Below are 16953 nucleotides of genomic sequence, written 5' to 3'. Positions count from 1 at the left end.
TTAATCCATTTTTGGTACAGAGTAAATTTCTTAGTATATTGTATTTTCCCTATTCCTGCAAATAATCTGAACAGTTTTCAAGGTAAGACAGTTTTGTATACCTCTTTTTAATCCATAAGAAATGCACTTTCTTTTGACATATCGCTTATTCAAAAAATTTGAGTTCTTAAAATTGGTAAAATTGGGATATGATTAAAATTTTTGGTACAGAGTAAATTTCTTAGTATATTGTATTTTCCCTATTCCTGCAAACAACATTGACAGTTTTCAAGCTACGACAGTTTTGTATACCTCATTTTAATCCATAAGAAACACACTTTCTTTTGACATATCGCTTATTCAAAAATCTTAAGTTCTTAAAGTTGGAAAAATTGGGATATCATTGCAATTTTTGGTACAGAGTAAATTTCTTAGTATATTGTATTTTCCCTATTCCTGCAAATAACTCTGACAGTTTTCAAGCTACGACAGTCTTGTATACCTCATTTTAATCCATTGGAAACGCACTTTTTTATTTGACATATCGCTTATTCAAAAATCTTAAGTTCTTAAAGTTGGTAAAATTGGGATATCATTTTTGGTACAGAGTAAATTTCTTAGTATATTGTATTTTCCCTATTCCTGCGAATAACTTTGGCAGTTTTTAAGCTACGACAGTTTTGTATACCTCATTTTAATCCATCAGAAACGCACTTTCTTTTCACATCTCGCTTATTCAAAACTCTTAAGTTCTTAATATTGGTAAAATTGGGATATGATTAAAATTTTTGGTACAGAGTAAATTTCTTAGTATATTGTATTTTCCCTATTACTGAAAATAACTTTGACAGTTTTCAAGCTACGGCAGTTTTGTATATCACTTATTCAAAAATCTTAAGTTCTTAAAGTTGGTAAAATTGGGATATCATTGCAATTTTTGGTACAGAGTAAATTTCTTAGTATATTGTATTTTCCCTATTCCTGCAAATAATTTGAACAGCATTCAAGCTACGACAGTACTGTATACCTCATTTTAATCCATAAGAAACGTACTTTCTTTTGACATATCGCTTATTCAAAAATCTTAAGTTTTCAAAGTTGGAAAAATTGGGATATCATTGCAATTTTTGGTACAGAGTAAATTTCTTAGTATATTGTATTTTCCCTATTTCTGCAAATAACTTTGACAGTTTTTAAGCTACGACAGTTTTTGTATACCTCATTTTAATCCATAAGAAACGCACTTTCTTTTGACATATCGCTTATTCAAAAATCTTAAGTTCGTAAATTTGGAAAAATTGGGTCATCATTGCAATTTTTGGTACAGAGTAAATTTCTTAGTATGTTGTATTTTCCCTATTCCTGCAAATAACTTTGACAGTTTTCAAGCTACGACAGTTTTGTATACCACATTTTAATCCATAAAAACGCACTTTCTTTTGACATATCGTTTATTCAAAAATCTTAAGTTCTTAAAATTGGTAAAATTGGGATATCATTGCAATTTTTGGTACAGAGTAAATTTCTTAGTATATTGTATTTTCCCTATTCCTGAAAATAACTTTGACAATTTTCAAGCTACGACAGTTTTGTATACCTAGTTTTAGTCCACAGGAAACGCACTTTCTTTTGACATATCGCTTATTCAAAAATCTTAAGTTCTTGAAGTTGGTAAAATTGGGATATCATTGCAATTTTTAGTAGAGAGTAAATTTCTTAGTATATTGTATTTTTACTATCCCTGCAAATAACTTTGACAGTTTTCAAGCTACGACAGTTTTTTATACCTCATTTTAATCCATAAAAAACGCACTTTCTTTTGACATATCGCTTATTCAAAAATCTTAAGTTCTTAAAATTGGTAAAATTGGGATATCATTGCAATTTTTGGTATAGAGTAAATTTCTTAGTATATTGTATTTTCCCTATTCCTGCAAATAGTTTGAACAGTTTTCAAGCTAAGACAGTTTTGTATACCTCGTTTTAATCCATAAGAAACGCACTTTTTTTTGACATATCGCTTATTCAAAAAATTTGAGTTCTTCAAATTGGTAAAATTGGGATATCATTGCAATTTTTGGTACAGAGTAAATTTCATAGAATATTGTATTTTCCCTATTTCTGCAAATTACTTTGACAGTTTTCAAGCTACGATAGTTTTGTATACCTCATTTTAATCCATAAGAAACGCACTTTCTTTTGACATATCGCTTATTCAAAAATCTAAAGATTTTAAAGTTTAAACAAATTTCTGTCTCTAGTAGGGAAATTTGTTGTTGGAGCTGTTTCAACGTAGTTGAAACAACACAAAACCAAAGTTAATTATTTACAAATAATTAACTTTGGAAATAAAATGCAGGTTGCACTTACTTGTGGTTCAAGGTGAGTAAGAACACAGGTTTGGTTAAACGTTATAACTTCCTTTATTTTCAGGTTTGGGTTTTAGGGTTTGTTTGCTGCTGACGCTGCTGAGGTTTTTTTAATAAAGAAAAAAAACTGCAATGGCGCTTAAGTTGATTGACAGGACGTCAGTTTTTGACACCTGTCAATCTCCTTAAGCACCATTCAGAAGCGTAGCGAGCAGAAGGGGCACATTTAAAGTAGGGGCTCTATGTCCAAGTCAAGGCAGTCTTCATCTGCTGTCTCGGAGGCGCTGTCGCGGGCCTCAACATGCCGCCCCCTTTGCACGGGTGCAAGGATCGAATCACTAAGCCGATTCATAGTAGCGATCATTTGTCGCAACAGCTGATGGGTAGTAGCTTGGCCGGCTGCTTGGTCAGCTAACTGCCGCTGCACCATTGTAGGCCTTCTCCTCGAGCGTCTTCGGCGGTCATTGGCTACAGTCAGTGCCCCAGAATCTTCGGTAGTGTCTCGACGGGTTTCTCCATGAGATGCTGAACGAACGGAATGTTGTGATCTCCGACGTTGTTGAGGTGGGGCTACTCGGTTCGGAATCCGAAGATCACGAATTGGTAACTGTAGGCGTTCTTGGACCGAACGCCTTGGCGGAGAACTAACTACATTCGACTGAGCACTTTCTTTGTGCAATAGAGTGTGGTGATTTTTGCCACATCTGCGACATGCTGAAGCTGTGGTACAATCCTTAACCTGGTGCGACTGGGAAAGGCAATTTAAACAATATCTATGAACCTTCACGGAGTAAAGGCGTTGTCTAATAGAAAACCCGTTAAATATTTTGCATTTCCGCAAATGATGCCTTTGGAAACATACTAGGCATACATCTGAGCGACGAATGGGTTCCATTTTTATCTGAAAAAAATATGAACAAAGAAAAAAAAACAAACAAAAAAGAGAGAAAGATGGATAGTTAGTACAATGATATAGTAATGAGAGATTACTGAAAATTAGACAAATTGAATACTATGTATAAGCTACTTATCCAAGATTGGCAACCAACAGAGTTTTACTATCGGCCGAGTAACCAAACCATATTGCGTTCGGATATCAGCCACTCGTACTCGTTTATCAGATCCGAGATATATAGTTTCAATGCGACCTAACCGCCAATCACTAGGAGGAAGTAGTTCATCCTTTATAATGACGAAATCTCCTACAATCAACTCCTTCTTTGGATATCTCCATTTGTAGCGCTTATGAAGTTCTTGCAAGTATTCGGTCTTCCATCGTTGAGCAAATCGATGATGAAGGGCCTTCAATTTTTCCCATCGATTCAGTAGTGACATATTTAGATCATCATTTGGCATTTCTGGTGGCGCCATTAGTGGTGAACCTCGTAGAAAGTGTCCGGGAGTTAAAACTTCTAAATCCTTAGGATCCTCAGTCATTGGAGACAACGGACGAGAATTAAGAACACCTTCAATCCTAATTAAAAGTGTAGAGAATTCTTCAAAATTAAATTTATGGTTTCCTACAACTTTTCTAAAATGAAGCTTGAAGCTTTTAACTCCAGCTTCCCATAAGCCTCCCATGTGTGGGGCACTTGGTGGGATGAATTTCCACTCGAAGCCGTGGGTAGCATATTTTTCAACTATATCCCTATAGGATTGTTCTAAAAACATTGCATATTCAGCAAGCAATGTTTTACTAGCGCCTACGAAATTAGTACCGTTGTCTGACATCAGACGCTTAGGTAAACCTCGTCTTCCAACAAACCTATCAAATGTAGCCAGAAAAGCCTCAGATGAAAGATTGGAACATGGTTCTAGGTGTATAGCTCGTGTAGCAAAGCAAACGAATATGCAGGCGTATCCCTTCATATAGGGTGAATTTCGCAAATGCCCAGCTTTTATCTGAAAAGGTCCAGCAAAGTCTACACCTGTAAAGGTAAACGGTAAGGAGAACGTAGTTCTCTCAGCTGGCAAAGCTGCCATTATTTGCGATAGTACCCTTTGCTTATAGCGAACACAAGTTAAGCACTTATTTATACATTTTTTAACGGCTCTCTTTAGAGCTGGAATATAAAATTGGTATCTAACCATACTAAGCATTAAAGAAACGTCAGCATGCATCAGATTTTGGTGAATAAATTTCAAAATCATTTCACATAAGTTCGATTTGTATGGAATGATTATGGGAAACCTTTCGTCATAGCTCATAGATGAATTAACTAAGCGACCGTTAACTCGTAGAAGGCCGTTAGAATCTAGAAATGGGTTCAGCGTTATTAACGAGCTTTTCTTAGAAATAGCTCTGGAGTTGGACAAGTCGTTATATTCATAGAAATAATATGTCCTTTGCGTCAGTCGTATTAGAACAACTTTAGAATTGTTGAGTTCGTTCTGAGTTATAGTTTCTGGAAAAGTTGTAACCTTTTTTGAGGCTAAATTGTAGAAACGATAGACATAGGCTATAACGCGAAGTGCTCGGTGATATCTTGAGAAACTATTAATAATAGAAAGTTCCTCTCCACTTTCTGCTATTGCTGACGGTACCTGAGATCTCGAAGGTTGTTTTAGTACAGTCCCTTTATTCTTAAAAGACGAAGATGGAGCTGGATCTGTGGAACAAGCAATTAGACATATTTTTCTTTGGTCTGGCGCGTCTTGGAGTGGTTGAGAGAACATTGGCCAGTGATCTTGAGAGCTAAGAAGCCAAAGAGGTCCATGCCACCACAATGGATTATTAACTAGATCTTGAGGCTTGCATCCTCGTGTTCCAAGATCGGCTGGATTTTCAGATGTAGGTACGTGTCTCCACGTGGCATCAACGACATTTTCAATAATTTGGAGATTCTATTGGCTACAAAAGTTTTCCACGTAGATGGATGTTTTTGAAGCCAAGCAAGAACAATGGTGGAGTCTGTCCATAAATAAACAGATGTGTTTGGGAACAATTATCACATAACAATTGCCTTACTAATTTGGAAAGAAGTAAGGCGCCACACAATTCCAAGCGCGGAAGACTAAGTTTTTTTAGCGGAGCTACCTTGCTTTTAGCCACTAGCAAATGTGTGCTTCTTCGGTTTGGATTCTCCGATCTAAGGTATACTGCGGCACAGTATGCCCTTTCTGAGGCATCGCAAAACCCATGCAACTGGATATAATTTTCAGGTTGAAAATTCACCCAACGAGGAATTTGAATTCTATCGATATGATGAAAATTGTCAATGAACAATTTCCACTTTTGAAATATATGTGAATTGACATTCTCATCCCACTCTACACCATCTTGCCATAAGTTCTGAAGAAGCATTTTAGCTTCAATAATTATAGGCGTTAGCCATCCTGCCGGATCAAAAAGTTTTGCAATGCAAGATAATATTTGCCTTTTTGTTACTGTACTTCCTAGAGAAATAGATTCGACTTTGTAATTGAAAGTATCACTCATAGCGTTCCAACAAATACCAAGAGTCTTCGTTGAGCTTGAATCATTAAATTTCAATAAATCGTCATTTAAAAGATTTTCCTTTGGAATATGTTCTAATAGTCTATGGTGATTGGCTGTTATTTTTCTCAATGGAAATCCTGCAGAATTTAGTGCGGTGCACAACTGTTTCTGAGATTCTATTGCTGATTCCAATGTATGTCCTCCTGATAGCACATCATCCACATAAGTCTCATTTCTTAATATTAATGACGCTAATGGATTAAGTGTTTCAGATTCGTCAGCCAATTGTAGAAGTGTTCGAATAGCTAAGTAAGGAGCACAATTTATGCCGAAAGTTACCGTAGTTAATTCATAATCTTCTATGTTACCTGTAGTGACATTGCGGAACAATATCCTCTGATATGGTCTATCTGATTCATTAATCATTATTTGACGATACATTTTTTCAATATCGCCATTGAATACATATTCATATTTTCGCCAGTTTAAAATTATAGTCATTAAATCTGACTGAAGGGTTGGTCCACTATATAAGATATCATTCAACGAATATGAACTTTGTGTTTTTCGTGAACCATTAAACACCACGCGAACCTTTGTTGAAGCACTTTCAGGTCTAAACACAGCATGATGTGGCAAATAATATGAATAGTATTTTCCATGTTCTTCTATTTCAGTTGAATTGCATTTTTTCATATGACCTAAATCTATATATTCCTTCAATATATTATTATAATGTCCAGAAGATTTGATTTTTTAGCTAAATTGGCTTCCATGTGAAGATATTGTTTCTTTGCTTGGTAGCGAGATGAAGATAGATTTATTATTTCTGGAAACTCTGATCTGAATGGTAACTTTACCACATATCTTCCATCTTTTCGTCGAAAAGTGGTTTTTGCAAATAGTTTTTCACAAAATTTATCTTCTTCTGATAAGACACTACTGTTAAATATCTCTTCAGTTTCCCAAAACTTCCTAAGCTGAACACAAATTTCATTGGATTCCCTAGTTTTTTCATTTATATCAACTGTAACGAGTGAAAGGGAGTTTATTTTGAAAGGGCCATATACAAACCATCCGTATACTGAATTTTGTGCTACCATATTTCCTAAAACATGTTGACGAGTCCCCTCGAGTAAAATATATGGTAATATATCACTTCCTAATAACATGTCTACCTGCGAAGAAACATAAAATTTCGGATCCGCCAATTCCAATTCACTGATCTCGTCAAGATTAGGATTGGAAATTGTTGTTGACGGCATCAAACTTGTTAAGTTTGAAACGATTATAGCTTGAGTATCAAGTATAAAATTATGTTTCTCTGCGCAAAGTGTTACATTACAAATTTTCTTTGAATTAGATACTACAGTACCTCCTAATCCACATATTTCAAAATCTGCAGGTTCTGTTTTTAAATTTAATCTATTTCGTATTCTTTCAGTTAGAAACGATCTTTGGAAGCTGAATCTATCAGAGCTCTAATACTGAACTTATCACCCAAGTGATTGATTTGTACTAAGGCTGTTGGTAATAGAATATTATCATCGTTTACCGATAGATGAGTTTGGACATTTATCTGATCATGTTACTACAAGAGGGACACTGCTTTTCCGGGCCATTATTTTCCGTTTCCATACTCTTCACAGGATGTGTATATTCAGTATGAAATGAATTTACTGGCCTATTAGCCCTTGAAACCAGTTCATTATTTATGTTATGGTTCACATGTAATAAACTATGATGCTTATTTTTACATTGTGTACAACGAAATATACTTCTGCAATCCTGATTTAAATGAGTAGGCGAAAGACAATTGGTACATATTTTATTCTGTTCTACAAAATCAACTCGCTGCTTAACAGTTAAATCAGAGAATTTCTACAATTTCTTAGATAATGATTTTCGTTGCAAAATACACATAAGTTCTGACTATTTGTGTCTGTTCTCTTTTTGATATTTTTACTAGTTCCAGGCTTTTGATCACCTTTGTGACTTGATTCGTTTGCCGACATTTGGTCACGTGCCATTTCTATTCTTTCCAATACTCGGTGTCTACTTTTTAAAAAGTATCCATTTGATGCCAGGATGGCAAATCAGAATCGGATTCTAAAGACTCTTCCCAAGCAGTAATGGTTTGAATAGATAATTTTGTACTGCACAAATATACCAAAATTGGATCCCATTGGTCCACTCGTATACCATGTCCTATTAACATTGATAAACAATCACATATAGTTGTTCTTATCCTGTTAATATCGACACTATTCTCTGATTTGGCTGGCTCTAATTAAATAGAGTTTTCATCTGAATTTCTACTAAAAATTTTTGTTCTCATATCTCGACTTTAAAGCGTTCCAAGCTGGCATATAGTTCTGTTCCGACAAACTGAATTTTCGAACAATTGCCAATGCATCTCCCGAAGTTTTGTTTAGCAAGTGGAAAAACTTTTCAACCTGCGATACTCTGGATTTGTATGATAGAGAACCGAAAACATATCCCTAAATGCTGGCCACTCTTCATAACTACCATTAAAGACCTTAATATCACAAGCAGGAACACGTAACCCTACTTCTGATAAGTCGAATGTAGTATTCATTGGATAAAATGATGAGCCACCTAATGTAGAAGAATGATATGGGTCAGTTTGTACTGTAGGTGGGCTCTTTGCAGCTTTTTAAGAGGTCATTCATACTCGCTTTTGTCAACTGATATTTCTCTCTACATTCTCGAAACCTAGTTCGTGATAACTCTTTAAATTCGGGCGATATTAAGGAATCTGCCGCACTATATATCGCCTCATAGGATGTTCGAATCGTCTTCCAGTCTTCCTCTAAAGATTCTAATTTTGCCTCTACCAAAGATTCTGTTAAATCTTCTGCATGCAATTTTGAGAAACTTCGCATTCATCAAATAAATTATCTGTCTCTATGACAAATTTTGAGTGAGCTTGACTACCCATTATATGTTGAACTTTAATTTGACCGATGGTTTATTAGTAAATATGCTCAATTATTACCAACTGATCAATAAAAGTGAATTGCTAAGGTTTAGCAGACTTTTTATATTTTTTCCCGTTACGTAGTAACTTATTCTTAAAATATTTCCAATTACCACGTAGTAGTAATTTAGAAGATTGGCAACATTGTTTTTGAAGTGTCAAAAAGTAAAAAAATTTTCTGCAGTTAAAATAATAAAATAAAATATTAATAACAAAAGAAAAATTTATAAATCTGGTTCAGAAATTAGCAGTATTAATAAATTCAACGTATGCTGTTCGGGAATACTGTGTGGAATGTCACTAAGCTGCCTTACTACTGATAGTAATTGTTTTCCCCATAATCTTACAATTGATGTGTTGCTGCTCACGGCCGGTGTCTCACTATTGAATCATTGATAATACCACTAGGGAAGAACCGAAACAACTTTAATCGTGAATAGTAGTATATTATATTGGTCCCATCACTCTCATTATATTATAATACTAAGGTGGGGATCATTAAATTATAATCAACTATCACACATTTGCTCTGTATATTGTTTTGATTTGCTGCCATTTAATTAACATCTGTCTAGTATACATACATATAAAGTGCTGCCAAGTTTATTTAATTACTGAGTATGCCTAAAAGTATGCTGCGGATCAAATGAATAATAAGAGATCTATACATTTAACATCACCAGATTACACCGCAAGAAATAATAATAAAAAATTTGTAAGCTCTGATAACATGCAAACTGACACCCAATTAATCCTCAAGATGCATCCTTCTGGGATAAATTATGTAGTCTGTTGGATGATAAATTAAAAGATGTAACAAGGAAGGCTGATTTAGTTGCACTTAAGATGGATTTTGAGGAATTAAAGGAAGAAAATTTAAAACTAAAAAATGATATTAAAAAATGAGTTTATTGATCGAAAATGTCGTTCACCAAATATCATTGTCTCCGGCTTAAATGGAAGAACTGCAAATTCTGTTAAGACTGAGTTTATAAAACTATGTACGGATGTACTAAATGTCAATGTTCACATAGTAACAACTCGTTTGTTCTCCGGGGGGAGATCAGTTTGTTTCACATTAGAGACGAGTCTTCAAGCGTACAATATAATTGCCGCCAAATCTAAATTATCTGGCCAAAATATATTCATACATAAGGATTATACTGAGGATGAACAAAATGTACGTTATAACTTACGACAGTTAAGCAGAAATATTACAAACAGGAATAAATCGGTCAAAGTAAGACTGGGTGAATTTTGTATTTTTATAGACGATCGAAAGTATATATGGTCTGGTGGAAAGATAATGGCATCCTCAAAGATTAATGCTGAATTCTTGGAAAAAATATTGTCAGAAAGCAATTATCCTGTGGCAATTTCTGTCAGGGAGGATACACATATGCAAGCCCCATCAACTCAATAGCAATTTAGTAAATGCCATTTATTGTCGTATAATGTAGCTAATTTAGCGAATTCAATAAAATTCGGTAATTTTATATCTTATATAAATATGTTTGAATTATTTTTCCTGTTTGAAACACATGTATTATCTGAAAACCAATATCTGTACACAACCTATTTCAAAAATTATTGCCTACAATGGATTCCTGCGAAGAAAACTCAAAGAGCTGGTCGAGCAAGCGGTGGGTGTCTATATGGATTCAAAAAAGAGTTACAAAGCCAATTCCATTTTAAGTTTCAAAATATAAATGATAGTGTAGTACTATCTGCTAAGTTTGGTAAATGTTTATATTATTTAATACCAAGGTATCTGAACTGTTCAAACTGGCAATCGGATATGGATGCACTTGAAAAGTTAATGTATGATCTTAATCCAACAAACTTCTGCGTTTTTGGAGATCTAAATGCGAGAATTTCTGATGAACAATTTGTGGATGAACATTTTTTACAAAAATTTCCCAATATTCGAGAATATAGATGCTCTAAAGACAAAATATATAATACTCAGGGTAAAAAACTTATGGATTTTGTGGAAAACGTAGGTGGTATCATACTTAACGGTAGGACTGATGGCGATGCAGATGGAGAGTATAGTTTTTGCGGTGTAATGGGCAATTCTGTCATTGATTACTTTATATGCTCACATAGTTTTCTCCAATATGTTGATGACTTTGCTATTTCATCCAAACCATACTCAGACCACATGCCTTTATGTTTGAAAATAAAATGTCCTATTAATAATATAAATAATGTAAAATCCACTATAAATAAATTACGCTGGGATAGCAAACATTTGGCGAAATATGTGGAGAATATCACAGTACTATCTACAAACATTGATCTTCAATCCGATATTCCCATTGATGATATCGTTAGTTTAATTACATCGAAAATAAAACAAGCCGCTGTGTTAACATCAAATAAAAAGATTTTTGAACCCAAACAGAAATGGTTTGACTGGAAATGTTTCCGCTACCGAAACCATATGTTAAATGCACTTAAGCACTTCAGAAAAAATCATACAAATGTTGATAAAATAAGTTACTTATGCGCTAAACAGAAATATATAAGATTGTGTAACAACAAGAAACTCGAATACTACAATAAAAATTTAAGTTTACTACATAGAGTAAGGAATTGTAGTGAATGGTGGAGTTTATCAAATTCTATGAAATCTTTCAAACCTAATACTACGGGTAACCTGAAAGCAGAAGACTTCCTAACTTATTTTAGTTCACTGCTACAAAATTCTGCAAATAATCAACCAATTTTGTGGTCCATGCCTTACATCACCAACCCCTTTTTGGATTCACCAATTGAACACTGTGAAATTGTATCTGTTCTGAAAAAACTAAAATCAAACAAGTCTCCTGGTGAAGATGGTATAGCTTACGAGTTTTACAAATATGCTCCTGGTTGCTTCATTAACTTACTACTAACCCTCTACAATAAAATATTTTATATGAGACTATTCCCTCCAGTTTTCGCAAATCTATTTTAATACCTTTATATAAAAAAGGTGATCCTGATGTTACATCTAACTATCGGGGGCTATCTTTAATTAACACTATTTGTAAAATTTTTAGCTCAATTTTGCTGAATAGAATAACTGAATGGATTGAGGTGAACAACATATTGAAGGAATATCAAGCTGGCTTCAGAAATAACTATTCCACTGTTGATAACATTTTTAACCTGGTTAACATTGTAAACCTGAACAAACTGAATGGAAATAACACATACGCCTTTTTTGTGGATTTTTCATGTGCTTTTGACACAATTCCCAGAAATAGTTTATTTTATAAACTGTCGTGTATGGGACTGTCATCCAAAATAATAAGAATTTTGCAAAACTCCTACAAAAACACCTCAAGTTGTATTTGGGACGGTGACTCTTTTTCTGACTCTTTTATTTTTGATACTGGTGTAAAGCAAGGGTGCATCCTTAGTCCAATTTTATTCTCTTTGTATGTGAATGATCTGGCTGATGAACTTCCATGTGGTGTTAATGTTGCTGGTATAACTATTAAGATTCTTCTTTACGCCGACGATATTGTTATCCTATCTGACTCCCCACCAGCTCTTCAAAAAATGATAAATGCATTACATAAATACTGCCAAATCTGGTGTTTAAAAGCTAACCTAACAAAATCAAAGATAATTGTATTTCGTTCAAGTCCGAGAATCTCAAGATCATTGAAATGGCACTATGGAGATGAAGATGTGGAAATAGTCAATAGCTACAAATATCTGGGAGTTGATATTAATTTCAATCTTTCTTTCAATAACCATTTAAAAAATAAACTTTCAGCTTCCAAATTGGCTATTAATACTACGTGGTCTAAATATATTAATAACCCTAAAATCTCCAAAAACAATAAACTAAAAATATTTCAATCTGCTTCTCGGTCCATAATGTTTTATGCCGCCCAAATCTGGGGCTATACCAAATATGATATAGTCGAAAAACTCTTCAGATTTTTTATTAAAAAGATGCTATATCTTCCTCGCACAACGCCAAACTACATGTTACATCTAGAAACTGGTCTGGACTCTTTATATATTTCGACTCTAAAACTCCATTTTGCATATATAAATAAAGTACTAAATATGCATTCACAAAGGTTACCACGTATCCTTGCACAAGCTGTCATATCACAAAATGTTTTCTGGGCTAACGAGTGGACACTTATCAGTCGATCCCTACAATTTATACCTGAAAATAACAATAACCCTCTTTGTACATACAGTAATATAATAGTTGAGCTAATGAAAACAAAAGAACACGGTGAATATGTACTAAGCGCAGAGAACTCTCATCATGATATGTATTCCCTACTCAATTATAATGTTATCCCTATTTTTGCTGCAGAATATTCAACTCGTGCTACTTGCCTGCTTATGAAAGTGAGATGTGGTTTACTTAATTTAAATGGAAGAGCTTACTGTACAAATATAGATACCAGCTGTACTATGTGTAATTTAGATGAAGTGGAGAACACCTACCACTTTATAGGTGTTTGTCCAATTTATAAAGACATTAGGAAATACTTCTTTGGGAAAATTCACCTTTACTTATACGAAGTTCTAAATTTACTAAATGGCTCTAATTTTTATTCTCTCTATAAATATACTGAATCAGCATTAAGGTATCGTATGTTAATTGCAAATGAATTCAATGCATAGACTTAATATACATATTAACAAGTATTATTTAAAAAAAAATTATATTTAATATTGTATTTTATTTTTGTAAAATAACTAAATCCTAAAATATTTAGGCCAATCAGGCTAACACATATATAACGTAAAGCCTATATAGATTAAAATAAAAAAAAAATCCTTCAAATAATTGTAAACAATGAATATGTAAAAACAATATTTTGAAATCTATTAATAAATAAATAAATAATAATAAAGTATTAGTTAAAATTTCAAATGGTTTTTTACGTTACGAGTAACTTCTGAAATTGTTTTTGAATTTATTTTAAACTGATTCAGTTTTCGAAGAATTTGCATGAACCTTATTTACCTAAAATTTATTTAAATGAAATGTCTTTTGAAAAAATTTTTTCTCTTACGTAGTAACTTTTTTAAATTTCGTCCAATTACCACTAGTAGTAATTTTAAATTAACTTTCCAATATCACTCTTTACGTTACGAAACTTGACAAATTATCATCAAAATATATTAATAAAATAACTAATTGTTAAAATGAAATCGCAATGGATTCGCGATGTATTTACGTAATAACTTGGTTGTTATAAATTTTCAATCTTATATAAAACCTCAGCTAGTTTTAGTAATAGCATATAGATTAATTAAACAAATATTGCAAAAGGTATGACCAATTTTCCTTTTACTATTATTATTTCTATAAGAACCGCAGGCAATTTGTAAAATTGCGCGGAAAATACAATATAATTTAGTTCAAATACTTCTTTGTACGGTTCTATAGTTGAATCAAAAAAAGTTGACTTTTCGACTTTTTGCTATTTATGAAAAGTCAGGTTTTCGACTTTTTTGCGTCTAATAAATAGTCGACTTTTTTTTTTTGTGAAATTGATTCTTCGACTTATTTCTTACAAGATAGTTGATTTTTCGACTTTGTTTTAGAGTCGATTTATAGAACCTTACTTATTTGAATGACCGCTGGCACTGTAAATGCGCGGAACTATTTTATAATGTATGTTTTTTTTTTTGTTAAATATTTATGAATTACCACGTAGTAGTATTTTATAAATAATAATTTACTGGGTTTAAACAATTCTAAAATCAACCGCACTTTGATTGTTGGTTATTTCCCACTTTAAAACAATGGATGTACGTACATATGTATGTGTTTTTATTTTTGATTATTTTAATGTGCCAAGAAACAAAACAAAAAAATGTGAGAATATTTAAAGCTCAAAAACGAAAAGGAAAAAAAAATAATTTCAGATAATTAAACTACTGTTTGGTCACCAGTTCAATACAAAGGCTTTTAAGGACCATAAACAAATTTCTGTCTCTAGTAGGGAAATTTGTTGTTGGAGCTGTTTCAACGTAGTTGAAACAACACAAAACCAAAGTTAATTATTTACAAATAATTAACTTTGGAAATAAAATGCAGGTTGCACTTACTTGTGGTTCAAGGTGAGTAAGAACACAGGTTTGGTTAAACGTTATAACTTCCTTTATTTTCAGGTTTGGGTTTTAGGGTTTGTTTGCTGCTGACGCTGCTGAGGTTTTTTTAATAAAGAAAAAAACTGCAATGGCGCTTAAGTTGATTGACAGGACGTCAGTTTTTGACACCTGTCAATCTCCTTAAGCACCATTCAGAAGCGTAGCGAGCAGAAGGGGCACATTTAAAGTAGGGGCTCTATGTCCAAGTCAAGGCAGTCTTCATCTGCTGTCTCGGAGGCGCTGTCGCGGGCCTCAACAAAGTTGGTAAAATTGGGATAATCATTGCAATTTTAAAATTTTTGGTACAGAGTAAATTTCTTAGTATATTGTATTTTCCCTATTCCTGAAAATAACTTTGACAGTTTTCAAGCTACGACAGTTTTGTATACCTCATTTTAATCCATCAGAAACGCACTTTCTTTTGACATATCGCTTATTCAAAAATCTTAAGTTCTTAAAGTTGGAAAATTGGGTCATCATTGCAATTTTTGGTACAGAGTAAATTTCTTAGTATATTGTATTTTCCCATATTCCTGCAAATAACTTTGACAGTTTTCAAGCTACGACAGTTTTGTATACCTCATTTTAATCCATAAGAAACGCACTTTCTTTTGACATATCGCTTATTCAAAATCTTAAGTTCTTAAAATTGGGATATCATGCAATTTTTGGTACGAGTAAATTTCTTAGTATATTGTATTTTCCCTATTCCTGCAAATAACTTTGACAGTTTTCAAGCTACGACAGTTTGTATACCTCATTTAATCCATAAGAAACGCACTTTCTTTTGACATATCGCTTATTCAAAAATCTTAAGTTCTTAAATTGGTAAATTGGGATATCATTGCAATTTTTGGTACAGAGTAAATTTCTTAGTATATTGTATTTTCCCTATTCCTGCAAATAACTTTGACAGTTTTCAAGCTACGACAGTTTTGTATACCTCATTTAATCCATAAGAAACGCACTTTCTTTTGACATATCGCTTATTCAAAAATCTTAAGTTCTTAAATTGGTAAAATTGGGATATCATTAGCAATTTTTGGTACAGAGTAAATTCTTAGTATATTGTATTTTCCCTATTCCTGCAAATAACTTTGACAGTTTTCAAGCTACGATAGTTTTGTATACCTCATTTTAATCCTAAGAAACGCACTTTCTTTTGACATATCGCTTATTCAAAAATCTTAAGTCTTAAAGTTGGAAAAATTGGGATATCATTGCAATTTTAAATTTGGTACAGAGTAAATTTCTTAGTATATTGTATTTTCCCATATTCCTGAAAATAACTTTGACAGTTTTTCAAGCTACGACAAGTTTTGTATACCTCATTTTAATCCATCAGAAACGCACTTTCTTTTGACATATCGCTTATTCAAAAATCTTAAGTTCTTAAAGTTGGAAAAATTGGGATATCATTGCAATTTTTGGTACAGAGTAAATTTCTTAGTATATTGTATATTTCCTATTCCTGCAAATACTTTGACAGTTTTCAAGCTACGACAGTTTTGTATACCTCATTTTAATCCATAAGAAACGCACTTTCTTTTGACATATCGCTTATTCAAAAATCTTAAGTTCTTAAAGTTGGAAAATTGGGATATCATTGCAATTTTTGGTACAGAGTAAATTTCTTAGTATATTGTATTTTCCCTATTCCTGCAAATAACTTCTGACAGTTTTCAAGCTAAGACAGTTTGTATACCTCATTTTAATCCATCAGAAACGCACTTTCTTTTGACATATCGCTTATTCAAAAATCTTAAGTTCTTAAATTGTAAAAATTGGGATATCATTGCAATTTTTGGTACAGAGTGAAATTTCTTAGTATATTGTATTTTCCCTATTCCTGCAAATAACTTTGATAGTTTTCAAGCTACGACAGTTTTGTATACCTCATTTTAATCCATAAGAAACGCACTTTCTTTTGACATCTCGCTTATTCAAAAATCTTAAGTTCTTAAAATTGGTAAAATTGGGATATCATTGCAATTTTTGGTACAGAGTAACATTTCTTAGTTATTAGTATTTTCCCTATT

General features: G+C 33.0%; 2 protein-coding genes across 3 annotated transcripts; one reads left to right on the top strand and one right to left on the bottom strand.

The window, feature by feature from the left end:
- Positions 1-2217: 2217 nt before the first annotated feature.
- Positions 2218-14983, bottom strand: LOC119612721. Of its 2 annotated transcripts, none has more exons than XM_037968573.1 (2): positions 14873-14982; positions 2218-3249 (listed from the first exon to the last, which is right to left on the bottom strand). In XM_037968573.1, exon 2 carries the CDS (start codon positions 3241-3243, stop codon positions 2575-2577), a length of 669 nt encoding a protein of 222 aa, XP_037824501.1. In that variant the 5' UTR covers positions 3244-3249; positions 14873-14982; the 3' UTR covers positions 2218-2574. The 2 variants fall into 2 exon arrangements, with proteins under 2 accessions (XP_037824501.1, XP_037824502.1); XM_037968574.1 differs by lacking the exon at positions 2218-3249 and adding an exon at positions 3280-3822 and having other exon boundaries at positions 14873-14983.
- LOC119612722 lies at positions 12549-13435 on the top strand. Its single transcript, XM_037968575.1, has 2 exons — positions 12549-13037; positions 13122-13435. The coding sequence occupies exons 1-2, from the start codon at positions 12665-12667 to the stop codon at positions 13433-13435; spliced, it is 687 nt and encodes a 228-aa protein (XP_037824503.1). The 5' UTR covers positions 12549-12664.
- Positions 14984-16953: the final 1970 nt, after the last annotated feature.

This window comes from Lucilia sericata, unplaced genomic scaffold (genome assembly GCF_015586225.1).
Source record: "Lucilia sericata isolate MDLA Ls3-8-SP2 unplaced genomic scaffold, ASM1558622v1 Contig001814F_arrow, whole genome shotgun sequence".
NCBI lineage: Eukaryota > Metazoa > Arthropoda > Insecta > Diptera > Calliphoridae > Lucilia > Lucilia sericata.
Note: the sequence above shows the minus strand (reverse complement) of the source record. Positions and strands in the feature narration are given on the sequence as shown.